The sequence below is a fragment of the Stegostoma tigrinum genome, chromosome 4 (genome assembly GCF_030684315.1).
Source record: "Stegostoma tigrinum isolate sSteTig4 chromosome 4, sSteTig4.hap1, whole genome shotgun sequence".
NCBI classification, from domain to species: domain Eukaryota; kingdom Metazoa; phylum Chordata; class Chondrichthyes; order Orectolobiformes; family Stegostomatidae; genus Stegostoma; species Stegostoma tigrinum.
Window position 1 is genome coordinate 34,835,309 of NC_081357.1, and position 12,833 is coordinate 34,848,141.

The window sequence follows — 12,833 nt, forward strand, 5'->3', positions numbered from 1 at the left end:
TCAGAAGTAGCAAGACAACCAAGGTCATAGTTCAAACGTTTTCATCGAAATCACAAGCTTTTGAAGTGCTGTACCTTCATCAGATGAGGTGACCAAGGAACAGCGCTTCGACAGCTTGTGATTTCAAACAAACGTTTCGTGTGACTTGACTTTGTCCAATGGTTGACACCTGGAATGTAACGTGGATGAAGGGCAATTGAGGCTTTCATAGTTAGTTGGAGTATTTTCCCTAGCGAAGCTGTAGGGATGAAAAAAAAACGTGACCGGTTCCACCACCACAGGCTCAGTAGATACTGCTTGGCCTGCTGTGGTCATCCAGCTCCACACTTCGTTACCTCGGATTCTCCCGCAACCTCTTTCACGGCCGGAAACATTCTACAAGGCAGTGCGTACGTGTGACTACAACTTCCGTGATGCTGTTCGGCAGGGCGCATGCTCAGTGAAAACCAGGGCCCTAGCCGCGTTTTGAACGCCGGCCCCGGGCAGTAGGGAGCCGCCGACCAGAACGGCTGAACTCCGGACTGCTGTTCCCCGGCTCCTTTTCGGGCGATCGAAGGCATTACTGGAGGGGTCGGAGATGTCGAAATCCGCGCCGCAGTTCCCCGCGCCCCGTTCCCAGCAGCGGGTCTCGGTGGGCGGCCGGAAGAAGGTGGGTGAATTTAGGGGCCACAGCGGAGTCAGGCTGGGTCTGAGTGACGGGACCTGGGGCCCCGGACCCGGGGTGGGGGCTGTCAATCAAACGGGTCCGCGCTGTCACGTGACGCTCATTCCGTGGGATCGCGCGACGACTGGAGAGGAGCTTGCGAAACGAAAAGGAAAACTTGCTCTCACATTGCGCCGTGTGGACAGTTCCATTCTCGGAGTCTCCCTCACCCAGTGGGCAGGGCTAATAATAAATGCGAAATCTCAATGTTACATTTAAACAGGAAGTGAAAGTAGCAATCTCCAGTTACAAACTCTTCGGGTTTGCTGTGGTTAACATCGCACTCATGAACGCTGGAAATAACATCAAACGTATTCTTAAAGGAAACTACTGTGCCGAAGCAATGAGCATTGACATTGTTACAAATACCATGTTTTGGCAAGTTGTTAGGCACTTCCTCTTTCAGGTGGAACTTGCTGTGCATAATACCTTCCGCTGGCAAGGCCAGCATTCATTGCACATATTTCACTCACCAGAGACAACAAGCTGACGTTTTGGGCCTAGACCCTCCTTGTGCTCCTAAGATGCTGCTTGGCCTGCTGTGTTCATCCAGCTTCACACTTTGTCTCGGATTCTCCAGGATCTGCAGTTCCCATTATCTCTATTTCACTCACCTGGTTTTGTGGTTTTAACGGTATTAAAGATGTCAAAAATTGTCAGAAAATTCCCACTGTCATTGACAACGAGAATTCACGTGAGAAATGAAATGAAATGTGGAAGTCCATAAGTTGTTCTCTTTTTGATATTTGTTTGTGTTGAATGGTGGAACGAGCTGATAAAGCTGTATGATAACAAGGGTGTTGAGCTGGATGAACGGAGCAGGAAAGCTGACATTTTGGGTCTAGACCCTTCTTCAGAAATGGGGAAGGGGACTCAAATCAATAGACAGGGGGAGGCGATGATGGAAGGTGGATAGAGGAGTAGATAGATGGAGAGAAGACAAACAGGTCAAGGAGGCAGAGATGGAGCCAGTAAAGGTGACCGTAGGTAGGGAGTTGGGATGGGGGTTGGTCAGTTGGGAGGGGTGGGTAGGTGGGAGGGAAGAAGGACAGGTCAAGGTGGTGGGGATGGGGGTTGGTCAGTGATGTGCAAAAAGTGGTGGGAGATGAGGCAGGAATGGGCTCGGCTGGTCTTTGGGATGAGATCGGGGGATGGGGAGATTTTGAAGCTTGTGAAGCCTACATTGAGACTGTTGGGCTGCAGGGTTCCCAAGCGGAACATGAGATGCCGTTACTCCAGCTTTTGGGTGGCATCCTTGTGGTTCTGGAGGAGGCCTAGGATGGACATGTCATCCAAGGAGTGAGAGGGGGAGTTGAAGTGGTTCATGACTGGGAGGTGCAGTCGTTTTGTCATGAACCGAGCGTAGGTGCCCCACAAAGTGGTCTCCAAGCCTCCGCCTGGTTTCCCTGATATAGAGGAGGCCACGTCGGGTTACAGTGGATACAATGTACCACGTTAGACAGATGTTCACCTATACGTCTGCTAATGCTGAAGGTTTTCTTGGGGTCTGGGAAGGGGGTGAGGGGCAGGTGTAGCACTTCCTGCGATTTCAGGGAAAAGTGGCAGGGGTAGTGGGTCTAGGGAGTCATGGAGCAGGCGGTCCCTCTGGGAGGCAGATAAGGGTGGGGAGGGAAAAATATCTTTGGTACTGGGGTCAGATTGCAGGTGGCACAAGTGGCAGAAGATTATGCATTGAATCCAGAGGATGGTGGGGTGATATGTGAGGGCAAGGGGAATTCTTTGTTTTTATTGTGGGGAAAAGGTGTGAGGGATGAGTTGCAGGAAACATGAGAGGGTGTTTACGACCACTTTAGGGGAAATTGTGGTCCTTGAAAAATGAAGACATCTGGGATGTCCAGGAGTGGAATGCCCTCAACTTTGGGAGCAGATGTGGCAGAGGTGAAGGAATTGGGAATAGGGGATGGCATTCTTGCAGGAAGGTGGGTGAGAGGACGTGTATTCCACGTGGGAACCCTGCAGCCCAATGGTCTTGATGTGGACTTCACAAACTTCAAAATCGTCCTCCCACCCTCCCCGACCTCATCCCAAGACCAGCCCAGCTCGTCCCCGCCTCCTTGACCTGTCTGTCTTTTCTCCCACCTATCCCCTCCTCCCACCTCACTGACCAACCCTCACCCTGTCTTCCTACCTACAAGCCTCATCCCCACCTCTTTGACCTGTCCATCTTTCCTCCTACCTACCGGCCCCTTCCTCCATCCCTCCTGACCAATGTCCATCCCAACTCTCTATCTACAGTCACCTTTTACTGGCTCCAATCCCACCTTCTTGACCTGACTGTCTTCTGTCCACCTACCTGCTTCTCTATCCACCTTTCATCATCATTGTTTCTTCCCCCCCCCCATTTATTTCAGAGTCCCCTTCCCCTCACCCCCCATTTCTGAAGAAGGGTCCAGACCCAAAATGTCAGCTTTCCTGCTCCTGTGATGCTGCCTGGCCTGCTGTGTTCATCCAGCTCTGCACCTTGTTATCTTGGACTCCAGCATCGGCAGTTTCTACTATCTCTGATAAAGCTATATGGTTTGTTTCTGCTAGGATATGGCAGTACAGCTGGGCTAGAATCTGATTGAGATTGTGGAATCAGTTAGCCTTGTCTATTGCACGCTGCTTCTGTGGCTTGGCATGCAAATAATCTTGTGTTGTGGCTTCTCCAGATTGACACAATACTGTCTAGGTTGCTTGTGATGTGCCCTCCTTCAGTTCTCATTGAATGAAGGTTGATCTCCTCCTTTTAATCGTAATAATGCAATTGTTGCTGCATTTTTTTGTCTTAGCACCAAAGAGAATTAACATCATGAAAAATGAAATCCGTTTTACAGGTCATTAGATCTTTGTGGCTCGCTTTGAGGTTAGTGGCAAGCTAACCATAAAATTAGGCTGCTCATGTCATACCGCAGTTGACACTGATGCCAAACCTTACTTCAGTTGTCATTGCCTGTTTCAGATGCCCTGTGACAAATGCGTACTGCTTGGCAGGGTTTTTATTGGCTGCTGTTCAAAAGTTACATTGCAAAGAATCATAATAATGGAAACAAAGTACTGCAGATGTTGTAATTTTGAAATAAAAATAAAATGGGCTGGAGAAACTCAGCAGGTCTGGTAGTATCTGTGGCGAGAGAACCAAAATTAATGTTTCGAGTCTAACATGAATCTTTTTCAGAACATGGAAGAGCATTGTGTACTTTGAAAATTTTGGTCCCTTTGTTCCCATGCCCAAATCATTTTTATGAATTGTGAAGAGTTGAGGCCCAGCACGAATACATGCGGCACACCACTCGTAATATCTTGCGGACCTGAAAAAGACCCACTTATTCCTACCCTTTTCCTGTAATTAGCCAGCCAATCATCTTTTGACACCACTCTGATACCCCAACACCAGTAAGGTTTTGTTTTCCTCAATAACCTTTTGATGAGACACCTTTACAACTGCCTTCTGTAAATCCAAGTACAATACATGCACTGGTCCTCCATTATCCACAGCACAAATTACTCCAAAGAGTTCCAGCAAATTGGATAAACATGATTTCCCTTTGTCAAAACTATGCTGGTTCTGCTTGATTACCTAGAACTTATCCAAATGCCCTGTTGTAATGTGTTTAATAATAGCTTTTAACGTTTACCTATGACACATGTTAAGTTGCCTGTAGTTTCTTGCTTTCTGCTTCCCTCTTGTTTTGAATAAATGGCCTCACTTTTCTTGCTGAGATAGTAGGAACTGCAGGTGCTGGAGAATCTGAGATAACAAGGTGCAGAGCTGGATGAAGGCAGCAGGCCAAGCAGCATTAGAGGAGCTGGAAGGCTGACGTTTCATGCGTAGACTTTTATTCAGAAATGGCCTAGGCCTGAAATGTCAACCTTCCTGTTCCTCTGATGCTGCTTGGCCTGCTGTGTTCATCAGTTCTGCACCTTGTTATCTCATTTTTCTTACTCTTCTCTTCAAACAATCTTAAACTCTTGCATCAGTGATAATGGGAACTGCAGATGCTGGAGAATCCAAGATAATGAAACATGAGGCTGGATGAACACAGCACGTAACTCATATTCCGCTTGGGAACCCTGCAGCCCAATGCTATCAATGTGGACTTCACCAGTTTCAAAATCTCCCCTCCCCCCACTGCACCACACAACCAGCCCAGCTCTTCCCCTCCACCCACTGTGTCCCAAAACCAGTCCAACCTTGCTCTGCCTCCCTAACCTGTTGTTCCTCTCACCCATCCCTTCCTCCCACCTCAAGCCGCACCTCCATCTCCTACCTACTAACCTCATCCCGCCTCCTTGACCTGTCCGTCTTCCCTGGACTGACCTATCCCCTCCCTACCTCCCCACCTATACTCTCCTCTCCACCTATCTTTTTTCTCCACCTTCGGTCCGCCTCTCCCTATTTTATTCCAGAACCCTCACCCCATCCCCCTCTCTGATGAAGAGTCTAGGCCCGAAACATCAGCTTTTGTGCTCCTGAGATGCTGCTGGTCCTGCTGTGTTCATCCAGCCTCACATTTCATTATCTTTTACTCTTGCAATCAGTTTTAACATTCCTAGCTAGCGTCCTCTTATACCCTTAATTTCTTCGTTCTGATTTAAGCTGTTAACCATTCTCTGCCAATCAACTGACCTGTCACTCTTAGTTGCACTTTTTTTCCTTTAGTCATAGAATCCTACAGTGCAGAAAGAGTTTGTTTAGCCTGATGAATCTATACCAATCCTCCATCTTTTTTGTCTTAGTGCCAAAGAGAATTAACATCATGAAAAATGAAATCCAATCAAGCAGAGCCAGCATAGTTTTGACAAAGGGAAATCATGTTTGTCCAATTTTCTGGAGCTCTTTGAAGTAATTTGTGCTGTGAATAATGGCAAAAAAGCATCCTACCGAGGCCTCCCCATCCCCATAACCCCAAATTTACCATGACTAACCCACCTAGCCTGCACGTTCCTGGACACTGTGGCAATTTAGATGGCCTCTCCACCTAACCTGCACATCTTTAGGATCTGGGAAGAAACACGGGGGGGAAAATGTGGAAATTCCACACAGATACCCAAGACTAGAATTGAACCTGCGTCCCTGCCACTGTGAGGCAGCAGTGCTAATCCCTGAACCAACATAAAGTTTGATGTTGCCCCTAATTTCTTCATGTAAGCGCTGATGATGGGTCCACCCTTTAGAATTTTTCTTTACAATAAGTAGTAGTCTCTTCAAAAGTTGATTTGCGCACAAATGGGAGTGTAAAACAACATAAATAGCCATTTGTCAGTACAGGAAACATTCATATATGTCAGACCTTTTAAATTACAACGCTATATGAGATCACATTTGTGAGTACAGGTGTTTGAAAGTTGTACATTTATTAGTCAGGGACCCATGCATTCTGAAATAACCCCTTAAATCTATGTGAAAAACTACGAAAAATCAAATTTTCAGATATTACATTTAGTTCCCTCATCTAAGTCACAGAGGTATATTGGTATCCCACTAGTCACTACCTGCCATTCAGAAAAAGACCCAATCATTCCTACTCTTCATTTCCTCTCTGCTAACCAATTTTCCATCCATCTCAGTATACTACCCCCTAACCTCATACACTTTAATTTTATACATCAATCTCCTATGTGGGACTGCGTCAAATTCCTTCTGAAACTCCCAAAAAACTGAGTTATAGTCTGATGCAGAGATAATGGGAACTGCAGATGCTGGAGAATTCCAAGATAATAAAATGTGAGGCTGGCTGAACACAGCAGGCCAAGCAGCATCTCAGGAGCACAAAAGCTGACGTTTCGGGCCTAGACCCTTCATCAGAGAGGGGAATGGGGAGAGGGAACTGGAATAAATAGGGAGAGAGGGGGAGGCGGACCGAAGATGGAGGACAAAGAAGATAGGTGGAGAGAGTATAGGTGGGGAGGTAGGGAGGGGATAGGTCAGTCCAGGGAAGACGGACAGGTCAAGGAGGTGGGATGAGGTTAGTAGGTATCAAGGAGGTGGGATGACCGACACTCTCATCCGCCTAGCTGAACTCGTCCTCACCCTCAACAACTTCTCTTTTGACTCCTCCCACTTCCTACAGACTAAGGGGGTGGCCATGGGCACCCGCATGGGCCCCAGCTATGCCTGCCTCTTTGTAGGTTACGTGGAACAGTCCCTCTTCCGCACCTACACAGGCCCCAAACCCCACCTCTTCCTCCGGTACATTGATGACTGTATCGGCACCACCTCTTGCTCCCCAGAGGAGCTCGAACAGTTCATCCACTTCACCAACACCTTCCACCCCAACCTTCAGTTCACCTGGGCCATCTCCAGCACATCCCTCACCTTCTTGGACCTCTCGGTCTCCATCTCAGGCAACCAGCTTGTAACTGATGTCCATTTCAAGCCCAACGACTCCCACAGCTACCTAGAATACACCTCCTCCCACCCACCCTCCTGCAAAAATTCCATCCCCTATTCCTGATTCCTCCGCCTCCGCCGCATCTGCTCCCACGATAAGACATTCCACTCCCGCACATCCCAGATGTCCAAGTTCTTTAAGGACCGCAACTTTCCCCCCACAGTGATCGAGAACGCCCTTGACCGCGTCTCCCGTATTTCCCGCAATACATCCCTCACACCCCGCCCCCGCCACAACCGCCCTAAGAGGATCCCCCTCATTCTCACACACCACCCTACCACCCTCCGGATACAACGCATCATCCTCCGACACTTTCGCCATTTACAATCCGACCCCACCACCCAAGACATTTTTCCATCCCCACCCCTGTCTGCTTTCCGGAGAGACCACTCTCTCCGTGACTCCCTTGTTCGCTCCACACTGCCCTCCAACCCCACCACACCCGGCACCTTGCCCTGCAACCGCAGGAAATGCTACACTTGCCCCCACACCACCTCCCTCACCCCTATCCCAGGCCCCAAGATGACATTCCACATTAAGCAGAGGTTCACCTGCACATCTGCCAATGTGGTATACTGCATCCATTGTACCCGGTGCGGCTTCCTCTACATTGGGGAAACCAAGCGGAGGCTTGGAGACCGCTTTGCAGAACACCTCCGCTCAGTTCGCAACAAACAACTGCACCTCCCAGTCGCAAACCATTTCCACTCCCCCTCCCATTCTCTAGATGACATGTCCATCATGGGCCTCCTGCACTGCCACAATGATGCCACCCGAAGGTTGCAGGAACAGCAACTCATATTCCGCCTGGGAACCCTGCAGCCTAATGGTATCAATGTGGACTTCACCAGTTTCAAAATCTCCCCTTCCCCTACTGCATCCCTAAACCAGCCCAGTTCGTCCCCTCCCCCCACTGCACCACACAACCAGCCCAGCTCTCCCCACCCACTGCATCCCAAAACCAGTCCAACCTGTCTCTGCCTCCCTAACCGGTTCTTCCTCTCACCCATCCCTTCCTCCCACCCCAAGCCGCACCCCCATCTACCTAATAACCTCATCCCACCTCCTTGACCTGTCCGTCTTCCCTGGACTGACCTATCCCCTCCCTACCTCCCCACCTATACTCTCTCCACCTATCTTCTTTACTCTCCATCTTCGGTCCGCCTCCCCCTCTCTCCCTATTTATTCCAGTTCCCTCTCCCCATCCCCCTCTTTGATGAAGGGTCTAGGCCCGAAATGTCAGCTTTTGTGCTCCTGAGATGCTACTTGGCCTGCTGTGTTCATCCAGCCTCACATTTTATTATCTTATAGTCTGATGCTACTGTTTTCTAAGTGTGCTGATCTGATAATGGAGTCTTGCATCTTCTCCATCACTGACATCACGCTGACTGGCCTATACTTCCCTGTTTACTCTCCAGCTCCCTTTTTAAATAGTGACATTTAAAGTATCTACCCTCTAATCTGTAGGAGCTGTTCCAGTTTCTAAGAAATCTTGGAAGGTAACCACCAATGAATCTACTATCCGTACAGCCACTTTCTTAAACACTATGCGATGTAGGTTATCAGGCCGTGAAGATTTATCAACCTTCAATCCCATCAATTTCTTCAACACCATTTCTCTACGAATGCAAATTTGCTTCAGCTCCTCCCTTAGCCAAAGCCTGTGTTCCCTGAAATTTCTGTTGCATTATTTGTGTCTACTTTCATGAATTTGGTTCATTAGCCATTTCTTTGTTTCGCTGTTATAAATTCCTGTTTCTTACTGCAAGGGACATATGTTAGTTTTCACCAATCTTTGTCTGTTAACGTTTGGAAATTTCTACAGTCAGTTCTTAGGTTTCCCACAAGTTTACTCCATACTCTATATACTTTCCTCTTCTTAATCAGTCCCTTTGTCCTCCTTTTGACTTCTAAACTATTTCCAATCCTCCAGGTCTGTTGCTATTTTCCAGTCAATTTGTGTGCCTCTTTTTTGGATGTAAGGTTGTTTCCCATTTCCCTTGAAAGACAAGGTTTGACCATCATCCTCTTTGTATCCTTGGCCATGCCAGGAAAAAACAATTTTTGTAGTTCACACATTTGCTCCTTGAATGTTTGCAATTGCCTATCCACTGCTGTTCCTTTCAGTAACAATCCATTATAGCCAACTCATGCCTCACACCATTGTAGTTTTTCTTATTTAGATTGAGGACTCTAATCTCAGAATCAAAAGATTAATTTTATTTCCCAACCCACTATTAATGTAAGGAAAACATTTATGATGAGGAAATCAATGGAATTGAAGAGCAATTAGCCTAACCATCTCTGACTAGGAAATTGTTTTGTGTCTATTATCAAGGATAGGGGAACTGAACACCTCCAAATTTTCAGTTAATCAGGGAGAGCTAGCATGGATTCATGACAGGTAGGTCATGCCTGATGAATCTAGTAGTGTTTTTTGAACAGGTGACTAAGGAACAACAGTTAAAACAGTGTGTTAACTGAAATAACTTAGCAACTATCCAGGCCTTTGATTATGTTACGGACCTTCATTTGTTCACCTCAGAATCAATGTGGCTGTAAAGACAAAGGTCCTTGAACCTATTCAAGTAGCTGAGATTATTTAATCCTGAAATTGTTTTTGTAGTTTTCCTGTTGCCTTTTCAGTATATGATCCACCACTTGAAGTGATCAAAATTAGGCACTGTCTTTCCAATTTAGCGGCCTATATATTGAGAAAATAATGTCCTTGAACTTATAGTGAATGGATGAATAAGTACAGCATAATATCCAGTTAGCTTTAGTTACAGCTCAATTGGTCATTTGAAAAATCTCAGCAGTACTCTTAATTGTTGCCTCTTCCATACCCCTAATTTTAAATATTCTGTCTTTGGCAAGATTCTAAGCTCTGAAATTTTTCCTTATTACTCTTTCTGGTGTTTGTAACACTATATGCTCCTATGAAATGCTTTGGGATGTTTATGACATCAAGTAGGTGGGAAATTAAGTTGAGAGGAGGGTCAGAGAGGCTGAAGATGTGTCTGAGGGGAAAATAAATTTGTATAGAACTACTTCTAGTGATATCATTGAGGAACAGCATGGACACAGTATCTCATGTTAATCACAGTCCTTGAAGAATTGAGGCCCTCTTTTACCCAGATTTGTGGGGTGGTGGGAGAGGGGGTCAGCTAGCTCAGTTGGCTGGAAAGCAAAGCAGATTGATGCCAACAGTGATGGTTCAATTCCCATGCTGGCTGAGGTTACCATGAAGAATTTTCTTCCTCGACCTCTTATCCCACCTGAGGCATGGTAACCCTCAGGTTAAACCACCACCAGTTATGTCTGTATTGAGAGAAGAGCCCCCCCCAGTCTGGAAAAAACTAAGGTTACTTTATACCCAGGTTGAGTGAGTGGGCAAAACATGACAGTTGGATTATAGTGTTCGGAAGTGTGAATTTATCCACTTTGAAAGGAAAAATGAAAGTCGTAATACATTACAAACGCTGGGATATTCATGCCCCATGTGTCCACGTGAACCACAGAAGATAAAACTGCAAGTATAGCAAGCAATTTTGAAGGCAACTTTTATGTTAATTTTTATTATACAGGGATTAGAATATGAGAATGTTGAAATTGTATAGAATTTTTTGTGAGACCATACTGTATGTGGAGAATGGTGTAATTTTGGGGCTTTTTAACTTAAGGTTGTACTTGATTTAGAAGGAATGCCTTGAAAGTTCAGTAAATTTCTGGTCTGTGGAGATCACTACATGATGAGAAATAAAAGACCCTGGGGCCATATTACATGAAATTTAGCAAAATTAGAATGCTGTAGAACATATCAAATTGTAAAGAGGCTTGACAGGGCAATGTTGGAATGGAAGGATGTTTCATCTGGTCTGGAAATCTAGAGTGATGACTCTCAGGTCCAATATAAGACGTTACAGTATAACAATTATATAAGACTGAATTGAGATGGAGTTTCTTTATTTGAAGATCTTTGGAATTCTGTGCTCAGATCTTGAGTATATTCAAGACTCAGATTGATAGATTTTTGGATGCTAAAATGATATTAAGGGATTCTAGGGATATGGGAATATGTGGAAATATGGAATTGAAGTAGGAGTTCAGTCATCATTACAATGTGTGGCAGAGCACGCTTAAAAGGCCAAATGGCCTATTCCAGCATCTTTTTCTTCTTTTTTATGGCACTCCTCTTTCAGTGATCAAAACTGATACATCGGTTGTGAGTAAATTGTTGGAGGTGATTATAAAAGATGGGATTTATGGACATTTGGAGAGGCAGAAATTAAGGATAGTTAGCATGGTTTTGTGCGAGGAAGGTTGTGTCTCTCAAACTTGATTGAGTTTTTTTTTGAGTAAGTTACCAAAAAGATTGGTAAGGGCCAGAGCAGGAGAAGTTGTTTACTTGGACTTTTGTAAAGCCTTTGACAAGGTTCCACATGGTAGACAAATTAATAAAGTTAAGTCTCACGGGATACAGGGTGAGCTTGGCAATTAGATAGACAACTGACCTAATGGCAGGAGATAGTGTGGTGGTGGATGGTTGCTTTTTGGACTAGAGGCCTGTCACTAGTGGTGTTCCACAGGTATCAGTTCTGGGTCCTCTTTTGTTTGTCATTTATATAAATGATTTGGATGACAGCATAGAAGGCATAGTTAGTAAGTTTGCAGATGACGCCTAAATTGGTGGTATAATTGATAGTGAAGAAGGTTTTCTAAGATTACAAAGTGATCAAAAGGGTCAGTGGACTGAAAGATGGCAGGCAGAGTTCAATCTGGATAAATGTGAGGGATTGCATGCCGGTACAACAACAAGGGTAGGGCTTATAGGAGTAATTGTAGGGCCTTAGATAATGTTGTAGACAGAGCGACCTAGCAGTGCAAGCTCATAATTCTTTGAAGTTTGTCGCATATAAACAGGGTGGTTAAAAAGACAATTGGCACACCTGCCTTCAGTGCTCAGTCCTTTTGAGTATAGGAGTTGGGAAGTCATTGTGATTGTACAGGGTATTGGTGAAGCCTCTTCTGGAATACTGTGTCCAGTTCTAGTCACCCAGTGACAAGAAGGATATTATTAAGCTGGAGATGATTTAGAAGAGATTTACTAGGATCTTGCTGAGTGTGGAAGGTTTGAATTATAAAGAAACTCTGGTTAGGCTGGGACTTTTTTCGCTGAAGCGTAGGAGGTTGAGAGGTGACCTTATAGAAGTTTATAAAATAACGAGGGGCATAGGTAGAGGTGATGGGTCTTGTTCCTAAAATGGGGAATTTAAAGTGAAGGGGGCATCTTTTTACGGTAAGAAGGGAGATTGTTTTAAAAAAAAAGGGGCAGATATTTTATTCAGTGGTTCATGTGGGGAATGAACTTCCTGAGGAAGTGGTGGATGTAGGTACAATTATGACATTTAAAGGACATTTGGACAAGTACATTGAAAAGGAAAGGTTTGGAGGGATATGGGCCAGGAACAGGCAGGTGGGACTAATTTAGTTTGGGATTATCTTCTGGAGGGATTGTTTAGACCGAAGAGTCTGTTTCCAGACTCTATGTCTCTGACTGGATGTCGTTTAATCAAAACACTATTGTGTGTTATAAATAAATTTTCTTAGGCTTATGATCTACCAATTTGAGTATGAAGTAATGCTAGATAAATGGCAAGGGAACAAATGAAATGATTACGTCCGAGTTGAATTGTAACATCTGAATTGAACTGTGAGATCATCAGAAACAGGCT

The 12,833-nt window shown here is 45.4% G+C and overlaps 1 protein-coding gene across 3 annotated transcripts in view; it reads left to right on the plus strand.

Annotated features, from left to right (window-relative positions):
• The first annotated feature begins 422 nt into the window (after positions 1 to 422).
• Positions 423 to 12,833, plus strand: part of LOC125452668 (cytochrome b5 reductase 4) — a 105,100-nt gene continuing 92,689 nt past the window's right edge. For all 3 annotated transcript variants that reach the window (XM_048531337.2, XM_048531338.2, XM_059645263.1), the window contains exon 1: positions 423 to 649. In XM_048531337.2, the coding sequence (XP_048387294.2) occupies positions 578 to 649 (72 nt within the window). In that variant the 5' untranslated portion in view covers positions 423 to 577. The remainder of the gene's footprint in view (positions 650 to 12,833) is intronic.